This window comes from Leptopilina boulardi, unplaced genomic scaffold (assembly GCF_019393585.1).
Source record: "Leptopilina boulardi isolate dan_hultmark-lab unplaced genomic scaffold, ZJU_Lbou_2.1 LbouV2_347, whole genome shotgun sequence".
Lineage (NCBI taxonomy): Eukaryota > Metazoa > Arthropoda > Insecta > Hymenoptera > Figitidae > Leptopilina > Leptopilina boulardi.
The window spans coordinates 923,549-936,372 of record NW_026137915.1 but is presented as its reverse complement, the minus strand read 5'-3'; the positions used below and the strand labels follow the sequence as shown (position 1 = coordinate 936,372).

At 27.8% G+C, this 12,824-nt stretch overlaps 1 protein-coding gene across 1 annotated transcript; it reads left to right on the top strand.

Annotated features, from left to right (window-relative positions):
• Positions 1-977: 977 nt before the first annotated feature.
• LOC127286102 (uncharacterized) lies at positions 978-5,098 on the top strand. The gene is made up of 4 exons (XM_051312405.1): positions 978-1,208; positions 1,484-1,546; positions 2,622-2,825; positions 4,649-5,098. Exons 1-4 carry the CDS (start codon positions 1,128-1,130, stop codon positions 4,979-4,981), a joined length of 681 nt encoding a protein of 226 aa, XP_051168362.1. The 5' UTR covers positions 978-1,127; the 3' UTR covers positions 4,982-5,098.
• Positions 5,099-12,824: the final 7,726 nt, after the last annotated feature.

Below are 12,824 nucleotides of genomic sequence, written 5' to 3'. Positions count from 1 at the left end.
TTGGATCCGCCATTTTGATTTTATGAAAACTAACACCGCATTCGTACACAGCGACTCCAAAAACACTCGAGTAACAAATTTCGGAAGAATCTGAGTAAATTTTAAAATTTAATCCGCCATATTGGATCCGCCATTTTGAATTTCTAAAAACTAACACCAGATTCGTAATCAGGGACCCCAAAAACCCCCGAGTAAGAAATTTCAGAAGAATCCGAGTAAATTTTAAAATTTAATCCGCCATATTGGATCCGCCATTTTGAATTTCTAAAAACTAACACTAGATTCGTAATCAGCGACCCCAAAAACCCCCGAGTAACAATTTCCAAGTAAATTCAATCAATTTTGTGAAAGTTAGTCGCCATATTGGATCCGCCATTTTGAATTTTGAAAAACGCCACACGGAATTAAAAAGTACTTATTTTTATTGAAATAATAGGCCTATGCCCGATATTTTAAACTTAAACCAATTTTGGACAGAGGGGGGCTTCAGTTGACAAAGAATGCCTCATATATATTTTAATTTACTTACTATTATGTGCCTTTTGTTATTTATTTTATATAAAATTATATTTATTTTAATTAATTTTTAATAAAATTATATATTTATTCTGATAAAATATACTTATTTTAAAACGTTTATATAGTAAGAATACTCGAAATTCAAAGTCAATAAATATTTTCATTTTTTTATGTGTTGACATATATGTATAAAAAATTTAAGATTTAAATATTATTTTAAAATGAAGTATTTCTAAAAAACAGATATTTTAAAATCAAATAGTTGAAATATTTATGTAAATTATGTACTTTTAACTCTTCCAATGTATAAAGACATGTCGAATAAAAAATTGCTATTGCTAATTGTTATATCTCAATTTTTTGAGGTTCGGTCTCTATAGGGTTCAAATTTTAATTTAATATTTAATGTTAAAAAAATTTATTTAAGATTCGAAAACAATGGAAAGAAGGTTTCTCTAGAGTGGAGATCTGTAAAACAAATATTATTGAGAAAACGGAGAAAGGCTGGATTCTGCCGTCCTAAAACATTAGAAGAGTTAGCAGGTTACTTGTTGAAAAATTCAAAGTTAAAACTCATTTTTAAAGGTGTAGTAAAGCATGGAACACAAATGGCATTACTCTTCTCTACGGATAAACTTATCAGCGAATTAAATAGACAAACTGAAGTTTATATGGATGGAACATTCGAAGTAATGTTATGTTTTTAATTTTGGTATTGATCGTATTACTTATTTTAATTATAATTCTATATGACAGGAAATATTTTTATTTAAAATTTGTTATATTCCCGGTAGAAATTTAAACTCAATACTACCCAGGTGGAAATTATTTTAATTTGTCTAACTTTAAATGTGGTGTTGGATCAACTATAATTTTTAATGATTGGTCTGACTACTTTTTTTAAGGTCATACCATCTTCAACCGATGGTTAAAATTCGAATTTTTTATTATGAATGTTTGTTAGGTTTGTCCCAAAATTGCAAAAATCTGCCAACTTTACACAATTGTGATGCGTGTAAATGACAAGGTATGTAGACATACATTTGGTTAAATTCATAAAAATAATGTAGTACATAAGATACGCTCTCTAGTTGAAATTTTCCTTTTAAAAACTTTTCCGAGATATATAGATATATATATATTTATATATACTAGGGGGACTCGCCTCCCTGCGCACTTCACGCGCCAACTTCCTGTTTTTGATTGTTTTTGTAGATGGCCTTAGGACCTATTTTGAGTTAATGTTAGGCAAATTTCTGGAATTTAAAACTATTATTAATATTTTATTACTTATTTTTTTAAATGTTATTCATGATCTTTATTAATATTAGTTTTTATTATTTTCAATTTTTAAAACAAAATTTATCTATTTTTTTAAATTTTCCTGCTAAAATTTGACATACATTTGAGGTTATTTTCGTTTTTTGGTCATTTTCCTTCAAAGTTTGACCTAAATTTTGAGGTTATGTTTGTTTCTTGGTCTTTTTGCGCCAAATTTTGGCCTAAATTTTGAGGTTATGTTTGTTTCTTGGTCGTTTCCCGCCAAAACAACTTAACTTTAAAATTTAGTTTAATTTCGACGAAAAATCAACCTCCCCTTAAACGTAAGGAAGGGGGGGGGGCTTTCGACTATTTTCACAGTCTTGAAACGAACATAACCTCAAAATTTACGTCATTTTCGGCGTTTTCGGCGGAAACTTCTGGGAGAGAGAGGAGGGGAGAGGGAAGGACTTACGGCTCTATTCAGAGTCTTGAAACAAACATAATCTCAATATGTAGGTCATTTTTGTCTGGGGAGGGGGGAGGAGTTTCGGCCCTATTCAGTTTTGACACTAACATAACCTTAAAATTAAGGTCACTTTTGGCGGGAAATACGAAGAGAGGGGAGGGGGAGGATTTGCGGCTAAATTCAGAGTCTTGAAACGAACATAACCTCAAAATTTTGGTCTTTTTTGGCGGGAAGAGGGGGGGACTTCGAGATATGAATTTTTCAAAATTTCAGAATTATAATGACTATATAAAATTTTGACAACTTATAACCAACCTACAACTCTCTTAACATCAGTTACTTTTTTCAAAAAAAGTATGTCATATCTTCACAGAGTGTTGGAGCTGTATTCATTTTGATGACTAGGCGAACAAAATTGTTATATAAAGCAGTTTTAATTAAAATTCAAGAACTTTGTCCAAATTTGAAAAATAACCTAGAACACAGCATGCTTGATTTTGAATCCGCTGTCCAAACAGCAATAAAAGAATTATTTCCAAATTGTCAAATTCACGGTTGTTGGTTTCATTCAAAAAAGGTAAAATTTACAATAAAAATAAATGTTAGATTGAGACAATAAGCAGGTCCAAAGTCCATTAATTTTATCCCTGTAAAAAAATACTGATGAATTTAAAAGAAATAAAATGACTGAAATTCGAATTAGTGACCCCACAAAAGATACACAGGGAAACAAGTCATGTTCCACTTTTTAATACTTTGCAGTTTTGTAACTTATAATCTCCTGAACAAAAAATTTTAATGGCGAAACCCCCGAAAATCAATAATTTTTCAGCCATTGAGCCTAAAAAAATAATCTCAAGGCTTGACTGTGACTTGAAGCTTAGATGTGGTTGATTAGGGATCAAGGCTTGTGCAAGGCTGAAGGCTTGATCCAGACTATGAATTAGGGCTCAATGCTTGATCAAGACTGTGAATCATGGCTCGAATTGATCAAGGCTCAAGATTTAATTGAGACTTTTTATCATGTCTCAAGGCTTAATTCAGTCTTTTTATAATGGCTCACGGCTCAATTCAGACTCTGAATAATAGCTCTAGACTTGATAATGGCTCAAGACTTAATTCAGACTATTTATCATGGCTCAACGCTTAATTCAAACTCTGAATTATGGCTCAAACATTGATCATGGCTCAATGTTTGATCAAGACTCAAACCATGAACAAGTCTTGAGACATAATCAAGTCTCTTAATCACCCCTGTGCCATGATCATTTCTTGAGCCATCATAAAAAGACATACTATTTAAAAAAATTTAAGTCTGTAGCCCTTTTGGTTTCTAAATATTTAGGATATATTAACATTATTACAGAAACAAGTATTTTTAACAGATTATTTTTAGATTCTTGGTATCAAATAATATTAAAATGCGTAAAAAATTCACAATAGAAAAATTTGACCAACACAATATTTTTTTTCTGTAAAGCAATAAAAGATAATTTTTTTATTTAACATTTATGGGACTGACAAGGTACCCGGGTACCTTTTGCATTTTCAAATTGATTTTTTTCATAATTTTTAAAATCGTATCGACCTAAGGTTTTTTGACATCTCAAATTTATCCAAAGTGTTTTAATATTATTTATAATGTACCTTTTTTATTTATTTATTCAGAAATATTAAATAAAGTTTCTTCACCCGCATAATTTTTTTTATAAAATATGTAATTTAGTTACTATAGTTAAATAATAATATTCATAAGAAATCGTCAGTTTTTAACTTAAAAATTACTATAAAAATGAAGTTTGAATAGAATTAATTTGTATTAAAAATGTATTTTAAATAATAAAAAATAAATTTTTTACATTTTTATATTTGATTTCATAAATAATCTGCCTAAATATGTACCTGTTTTGCAATCTAGAAAATAGTATATACACGGATACTATTGAATGAAAGATCAATGAAATTGTGAATATATACAAAATATATTTATAATAAAACGTAATGGACAGTTTTTTAATAATCAACTAATAATGATAATGTTTTATTAGCAAAAAAAATCTTATTTTAAGATGAGTCTTAAAATGATCGCTAGTAGTTTTAATGGAAATTGCATTGCGTAAATTCAGCAAAGCTGCCTTAAAAATGTTGCCTCTTAAAATAAGACCTGTTTTCGGTCTTAAAATAAGACTTCTTTTTGCAGTGTATTCATATTATGTGATTACTACTTTCATTGAAACGTTCACTACACTTAAAGTTAATGGAACTGCTCATTTTGATATAAAATCTTCAATAAATTAAACGTAGGTACCCAGGTACCTCGTCCGCCCATAGAAGGTGTTTTTTTTCTCAGTCCCATAAAGGTTAAAAATTATAATATTCTCATTATATTTTAATTTAAAGGCTATGAAAAAACGTTGGAAAACTTTAAAATTAAAAGAAGCAGATAATATAATTTTAAATTACGCATGCTGTCTGGCATTAGCGCCGGCTGAACGTTATTATGATGGTTTAGAAATAATCAAGAACAAAATTTATGAATATAATCGTGTTTATCACCCGAAACTAAAAAAATTCATTAAATATTTGAAACAATACTGGGGAAGAAGGAAAGCAATTTTGTGCGTTGGGCATTTACCTCATCGAACCAACAATCTCTGCGAGTCACAAAATAGCAGACTGCAAAGTAAATTAGGAGGAAGTCATCCACAAATATGGAACTTTACAGGTGTTTAAATTTCACAAATAGTTTTAGTAAATTACTTAAGTTAGTTAATTAGGCAGATGAATTAATAGATTTTTTGCTTACTGATCAGGGTGGCCATTACAATTTGCGAACAAAATTCAAGGCTTTTTTTCGGTTTTAAACAAAGAGTTCTAGGATTTTGAAATTGAGATTTATATATCATATAATTTTAAATAGTTATAATATTAAAACAAGGCTTATTTTAAGTGCTAGTCAGAAATGTAGCACTAAGGAAAATATACATTCTTTAATTCTGGCATTAAAACGATAATCAATTTGTTTAATATCGTTTGAAAGTTACAAAAAAAATTTTTAATTTAAATTTGGACAAAATTTTTAACAGAAATACTCTTGTTTCTGTAAACAAAATTAACACTTGTACTGCATTGTTACTTGTAATCTATTGTGAAATATGTAATATATTTTGAAAAAGTCAAAATTTTACCAAAAATTTCGAAAGCAAATATTGGAAAAAATTTTAAAAATTACAAATTATAAAAAAAATGTTTTAATAAATTTATGGGAAAATGTTACTCATTAAAGTCGTGTAGTACAATTTTTACATTATCAACATTTTAATTTAATAATTTTCATGGTTAAAAATTGGTCTTATCTGCTTTCAGATCAAAACTTATTAATTATTTTGGAAAATTCCTAGTACTGTTTAGCACAATTTTTAATTTTTACAATTTGTGTTTTTTAATCAATCAGTTATAAAATATGTTTTCACAAATTCTTAGTCAAATTTTCATTTTTCCAAAAAACGATTTACTTCAAGGTATACGAAAAATTTGGGAAAATTAAAAAACAAGTTTCAATTGAAACAAATCAAAATGAGAATTTTAAAAAAAATTGCAAGGTTGAATAAAAAATTCAGGGCGAATTCACGATTTTTTTGATGTGTAATTAAATTAACAACGTTTTTCTTGTTTTCAAGGTTTCAAAGTTTGTTGGCCACCCTACTGATGATTATATTTTTAAAGTCTTATTGTAATAATAAACAATATAAACATATTCTTCTCTATTTTTCTATGAAAATTTATCCTTATTGCCTATTAACATGCTTATTAAAAATTAAGCTTAATTAAATAATTAAACAAAATTATGAATAATTTTTATATTTCCTAATAATTAATATAATTAATTTATGTTATTTTTTAAAAGTATTAACATAGTTTTCTTTTAATATTGTAGTTCAGTTGAAAAAAACATTAGCTATAGAGGAAAGAAGGTTAGTTGCTTTGCATGCAAGACAGTTTATTGGTACAGTCATGACCGAAAATGATAAGAGGAGAGACAGAATAATATTTAGGGCTCAATTAAATTTATTAAATACAGGGTTTGAATAATATTATTTATAAAAGTTTATAATAATAGATATAGATTCTTTATAAGGAAATATGGTATCTTTGCGTGATCGATAATCGATGCGCATATTTTCTTATATAATTCAGTCTATTTAATGTATTGTATAATTCTATTTTAAAAATTAAAACTTTTTGTAGTGATCTGGAGGAGTTTTTCAAAACTTGCGTAGACGCATAAAATAAATATTTTCTTTCAACAATTTCTTTACATCAGTGGTTTCTACAACCCTTAAATTTTTTTAAAGAGAAAATCAATGGAAAAAAGTAAATAAGCAACATAAATTTTTATATCATAGTTGCTCAACTTTAGAACTTTTAAAAAATCGAACATTTTTTTCCTTAAAAAGATATCATAGAGTCTCAAGAAAAAATCAACAATAAACATTACAAAGGTAAAACATTTTTTTAAAAACTTAAATTTTAATTCTGTACACAAAATATGCAAACAAGGCTTTAAACGACTTTTACTAAAATATGTACTTTGAACATCAGTTGATACAGAACAATTTTTATTTGTTTTTCCTCATTCTTTTTTAAGGGGACTTTCTGGTTTAGAATTTCAAAAAAATCGATTTTTTTTTTGCTTAAAAATGTTCCATAGTATTGTAGAATTACTGTCCCAAAACGTTTTTTAAAAAATATGTACAAAAACAAAAGTTATAACAATATTTATGACGGTATGTATTTCAACAACAATCTACAGTTATCTTATTTACATATTTGGTGTTCCTCTTTTATTGATATTAGCTTGAAACATGTTACTCGAGGGTTTTTGGGGTCGCTGATTACGAATTTGATGTCAGTTTTTGAAAATACAAAATGGCGGATCCAATATGGCGGACGAAAAAATAAAAATTCAACCGGATTTGCTTAAAACTTGTTACTCGGGGGTTTTTGGGGTCGCTGATTACGAATTTGATGTCAGTTTTTGAAAATACAAAATGGCGGATCTAATATGGCGGACAAAGATTAAGAAATTAATTAAATTTAGTTGAAAATGGTTACTTGTGGCCTTTTGAGATTGCTAGTTATGAATATAGGCACAAAACATTAACGTTCTAGGAACGTTTTAATTAATTAAAAAAGTTAATTTTTTATTTTGTAGTCCGCCATATTGGATCCGCCATTTTGAATTTTCAAAAACTGACATCAAATTCATAATCAGCGACCCCAAAAACCCCCGAGTAACAAGTTTTAAGCAAATTCGGTTCAATTTTTATTTTTTTGTTCGCCATATTAGATCCGCCATTTTGTATTTTCAAAAACTGACATCAAATTCGTAATCAACGACCCCAAAAACCCCCGAGTAACAAGTTTTAAGCAAATTCGGTTGATTTTTTATTTTTTCTTCCGCCATATTGGATCCGCCATTTTGAATTTTCAAAAACGGACATTAAATTCGTAATCAGCGACCCTAAAAACAGCGGGATACGAAGTTCTGTTGTAATAAAAAGTTGTTTGATATTCATGACTCAATGAACTATGTTATGAAAACTTTGAACGCGTTTTTCTCGAAAACTCATTTTTCAAACTGGTACAGAGCTTTTCTCGAAATCTACCGAACCGATTTGGAAATCCCAAAAATTTTTCGATTCTTTATTTAAAAAACTGGGGCCTAAACCTCTAAAAACTCATATTTCTACCCCCTGTGTTTTTATATGGAGGTAAATTGACCCAAAAACACGGCGTTTTTGCGAGTTTTTGAGAAAAATGTACATAAAAAATAAAAAAACCTTTAAAAAAAATCGTTTTTGAGGTCTAGGCCCCAGAATAAATCCTTATGAAGAGATTCGCGTTTGGAACTTGAATTTATGTATTACAGGTTGCCCGGAAACTAACGTACCAAAAAAAAGGTATCTTTTGGGAGACGCCACCTACAGCTATGAAATTGAACTAAATACACTCAAACATATTTTTTAAATTTTCTCTACGCAATGTACTACAATGTCCAAAAATAGTTTTTACAATTTCTTTAATACTGTTCTTACAATAAAAGTTTTAAAACCTTCCTTTTTTGTCAATTCTAAACCAGAAAGTCCCCTTAAGAAAATCTATCATTTGTAAACTGATTATAATATAACGGAATTAAAAGGCAATATATATAAAGAAGAAATAGGAAAAGTGTATGTATATTCAGAGGAATGGAAATTGATGATTATGATAAACATTACAAGAACCGAAGATAGAATAGTTGTTATTCAAAAAGTGTTAACGCAGGTTAGTCATCTTTGCATGACTAAATGTCAAGAAAATTACGAAATTAAAACTATCTCTTCTAGATTTAGTCGTTTAAGAAAAAAGGAATCACTATTATATAACATAATGGGTAAACAAAGAGTTAAAAGAGGACTTTTAAATGTAATAGGAGACGCATCAAAAATATTATTTGGCACATTAAGCGATTCAGATTTAAATATAATTAATAAAGAATTCGATCAATTATATAATGATAAGAAGGTCTTAAATGAAGCAATTAAAAACAATACTAAAGTAATAAAAATGATCTTAGATTCATCATCTCAAGATTATAAGTTCTTAGAAAATAAACTTGTAGCAGACTATGATATACTAAACCAAATGAAAGCAGAAATAAATAATAACAAAAAGAGTTTGTTTATTGAACAAAAATTATTAATAGCTGAAACGTTAATAGAAGAAATGATTGACGACATAGATTTAGCAATAAGTTCAATTAATTTAGGGAAGCATGGAATTATAAACCCCCAAATTTTAACGCCTAGAATGTTGCATGAAACAATTGATGGATTTGAAAAGGAATTTAGGACTAAATATCACATCGAAAGCGATGAAAGAAACTATTAACATCAACTATCAATTACTACAATTATAAAAAATCATCACTTAGTATACATGATTAAAATTCCGATTTTAGATGAAAAATAAATGACAATAGTAAGAAGTTTACCAATTCCAGAACGAATAATTAATGGTCAAGCTATGGTGTTTTTACCAAACCACGAATATATTTTGCAAACGAAAACTGAATACGTACCGATTGACAAGACAGATTTAGAAAAATGTAGTAATATAGAAGACTATAAAATTTGTAAGAGAAATCAACCGAATTATTTAATATATCAAACAGAAAATTGTGACGCGGATTTAATAAAAATGTCTAACAGAAATTGTCTAAAAACTCCATTACTACTCAGCGATGAAACATTTATGAAAACAGAAACAGGTTATATATGTATATTTGTAAAAGAAACAGTTATAGATATAGTATGCGAAAATAATAATTATAATGGTAAAAAATTGGGTACTTATCTAATAACAGGGAATAGATGTAAGCTATATACGAATGAAATAAAGCTAGATCTTAATAAACCGATGAAAAATATAAGTAGATACTTTGAGGATAAAATCACAATAGAATTAGATTTTGAGAAAGACGATTTAAAATTAATTAATGATAAATTACCAAAATTACCAAGATTTCTTAATTTAGATAGAATAAAAGAAGCGAAAATTAGTATGGAAGATATCGAAACGATGCTAGATAAATTAAAGACACATGAAAGATTTAAGAGTTGGACAGAAAAGTCTTTGACGTATTTAGAGTACATAGGATATGCAAGTATTGTAATTATAATCTTCTATATAATTTATTTGAAGTTAGTAACCGTTAAGTATATTTTTGGTGATTTAAAAGGCTTTTCGGTCATGTTAAGTATTAAATTTTTATTATTTTCAAAAATATAAAAATTATAAAAATGTCGACGTTTCGGGTCGGCACCGACCCATTTTCAAGACTAAAACAAAGGAAAAAAAAACAATTTTAATTTTAAAAAATTTTTTTAGAAAAAGAAAAAGAAAGGGTATTTATAGATATAAAATAGAATTGTAACATACCACTATAAATATAAAACCATTATTACGATTTCCTCAAAAAAGAGGCGTATCAGAAATAATGTTACAGTTTTTGATTATAAATTCTCCAACGACATAAGTGACATAAGGTGTCATATATATATAAAGGCTAAAGACAGTTTACAATTATGATCAAGGCGCAGGATCGTGGCGCGAAATTATCTTTAAATTCAAATCTTATTAAAATTTTTTTTTTTTTTTTTTTATATTTTTTTATTTTTTTATTTTTATTTTTTATTTTTATTGTGTACCAGGATAAATCTTATTTGAAATAATTAAATTATGATACAATGAGCTGAGATTTTGTACATCTGTTTTTAAATTAATGCTTTTTGGATTACTGGAAATATGTAACATTTCCAAAATCCTACGTTTTGATGTAATTTGAGTGTAATCTAAAATTTTTGAGTTATCAAAGTCAAAGTTATGAAAGTTAGAAACTGAATGTTTACTGAGAGCTGTATTGGTTTTAAATTGTGAAACGTCTCTTTTGTGTTCCTTTATCCTGGTATCCAATGTTCTACTCGATTCTCCAATGTACACACCCGTGCAGTCTTTGCAATCTATCTTATAGACGATGCCCGACCTCTCACCAATGGGGACCGGATCCTTTTGAGATTTATAGAAATAATGACCTAATTTATTTTTATTTGTGTAAATTAATTCTAAGTTTTTTGAACTTGCAATTTGTTTAAATTGATTTTGTAAAGATTCTACGTAAGGTAAGACTAGCATATTATTATTGTCAAATTTGTTTCTATCATTAAGATTATTATTTGTATTTTGATTAAGATAGTTTATTCTTTTCTTTATAAATTTATTTAAAAAATTTTGAGGATACCCATTTTTTGAGAGTGTGTTTTTTATTAAAAATAGATTTTCTTGGTGATATTGTTTTTCAGAGAGCTTAATAACTCTATCCACCAAGCTATAAACCACTGCAATCTTTTAAGAGATATGATGATGAGAGAAAAAATGTAAATAACGACCCGACCAAGTGGGTTTTCTATACCAATTAGTGAGAAGTCGGCCATCAACCACCTTCATAGAGACATCTAAGAAATTTATACAATTATTAATCGATTTTTCAAGAGTAAACTTTAAATTATCGTCTGCGTTGTTAAATCTAAATAAAAAATCATCAACCTTATCAATAGGAACACAAGTCAGAATATCATCAACGTATCTGAAAAAGAATGTCACTTCATAGGGAATATTGGGCAAAACATCCCGTTCGATGTCTTCCAAGACCAAATCTGCAACAGAGGGTGAAATAGAAGAACCCATGGGTACACCTGAAGTTTGTTTATAAAAAGAGTTTTTATGTTGAACATATGAATTGTTTAAGACAAGTTTAAAGGCTTCAAGATATGATTGTTTGTCCAATTTTGTATTATTTTTAATTTCATCCCAATTTTTTTCCACACAATTTATGGCTCTATGTTTTGAAATATTAGTGAACATGGAAACTGCATCAAGAGAAATAATAATGAAATTTTCAGGAACCGTTATATTTTTAATATTATTTTTAAATTCCCAACTGTTTTTGACATAACTGGATGTTTTACCCAAGATAGGATGAATAGCTTTCCTCAAAAAGGATGAGAGATTATACAAAGGTGAACCAATATCAGAAGTTATAGGTCTACATGGAATGTTCGGTTTGTGAACTTTTGGAAGGCCATAAAACCTCGCAATTCTATTAGTAGAAGGTCTCAAATGTAATGAAATTTGTTTTGAAATCCAATTATTTTTTTCCCATTTTTTTATCATATCATCTCTTATTGTTATTATTTTGTTAAGAGGATTTTTATTAATTTTTTCATAAACGTTAGTATCAGAAAGTAATAAAGAAACTTTATTGTTATAATCATCCTTTTTGAGAATTACCGTCATGTTACCTTTATCTGCATTTGTCACAACTAAGTCCTTATTTTGAGATATAAATTGTTTTGTTTTTATAATTTTATTTTTTATATTAAATGGATCATTTTTACTGGACGTAAAGTCTTTATAAAAACAATTTTGAGTGTGAAAAGCTACCTTTGATCTGATATCATCTCGAATTTCCCAATTACATTTAGAAATACTATTTTCTGTACTAGAAATAATGTCAAAAGTCGGAAAATTTTGTTCAGTATAAGGAATAGAGAAATTTTTTCCCAATGAAAGAATCTCTGACACATCGTCAGGTAATGGTGTAGATGTTAGGTTAATCAACCATCTAGATTTATCACATGGGATTTTATGTTTTTGTTGTAATCTAAGAGTTATTATTTTCTTTATTAAGTTTTTGTTTAAAATAAATTTGAATTTTTTTAAAGATTCGAGATGATTTGATTTTATGATGTTAAAACAAGGATATAAAATTTTACCACTGATTAGCTTTTCCAACTCAGCTATACGATAAGTAAATTTTCTAATTTCATAATATTTATCAGAAATAGTTAAATTTAGGACTTTAAACCTAAAGTTAAATAAAAGATTTTCAAATTTATTACCTGATTTAAAAGACTTAAAAGACATTCCGACCTGCGTTCCACAAGATAGAAATTTAGGTATAAGACCATTGTTT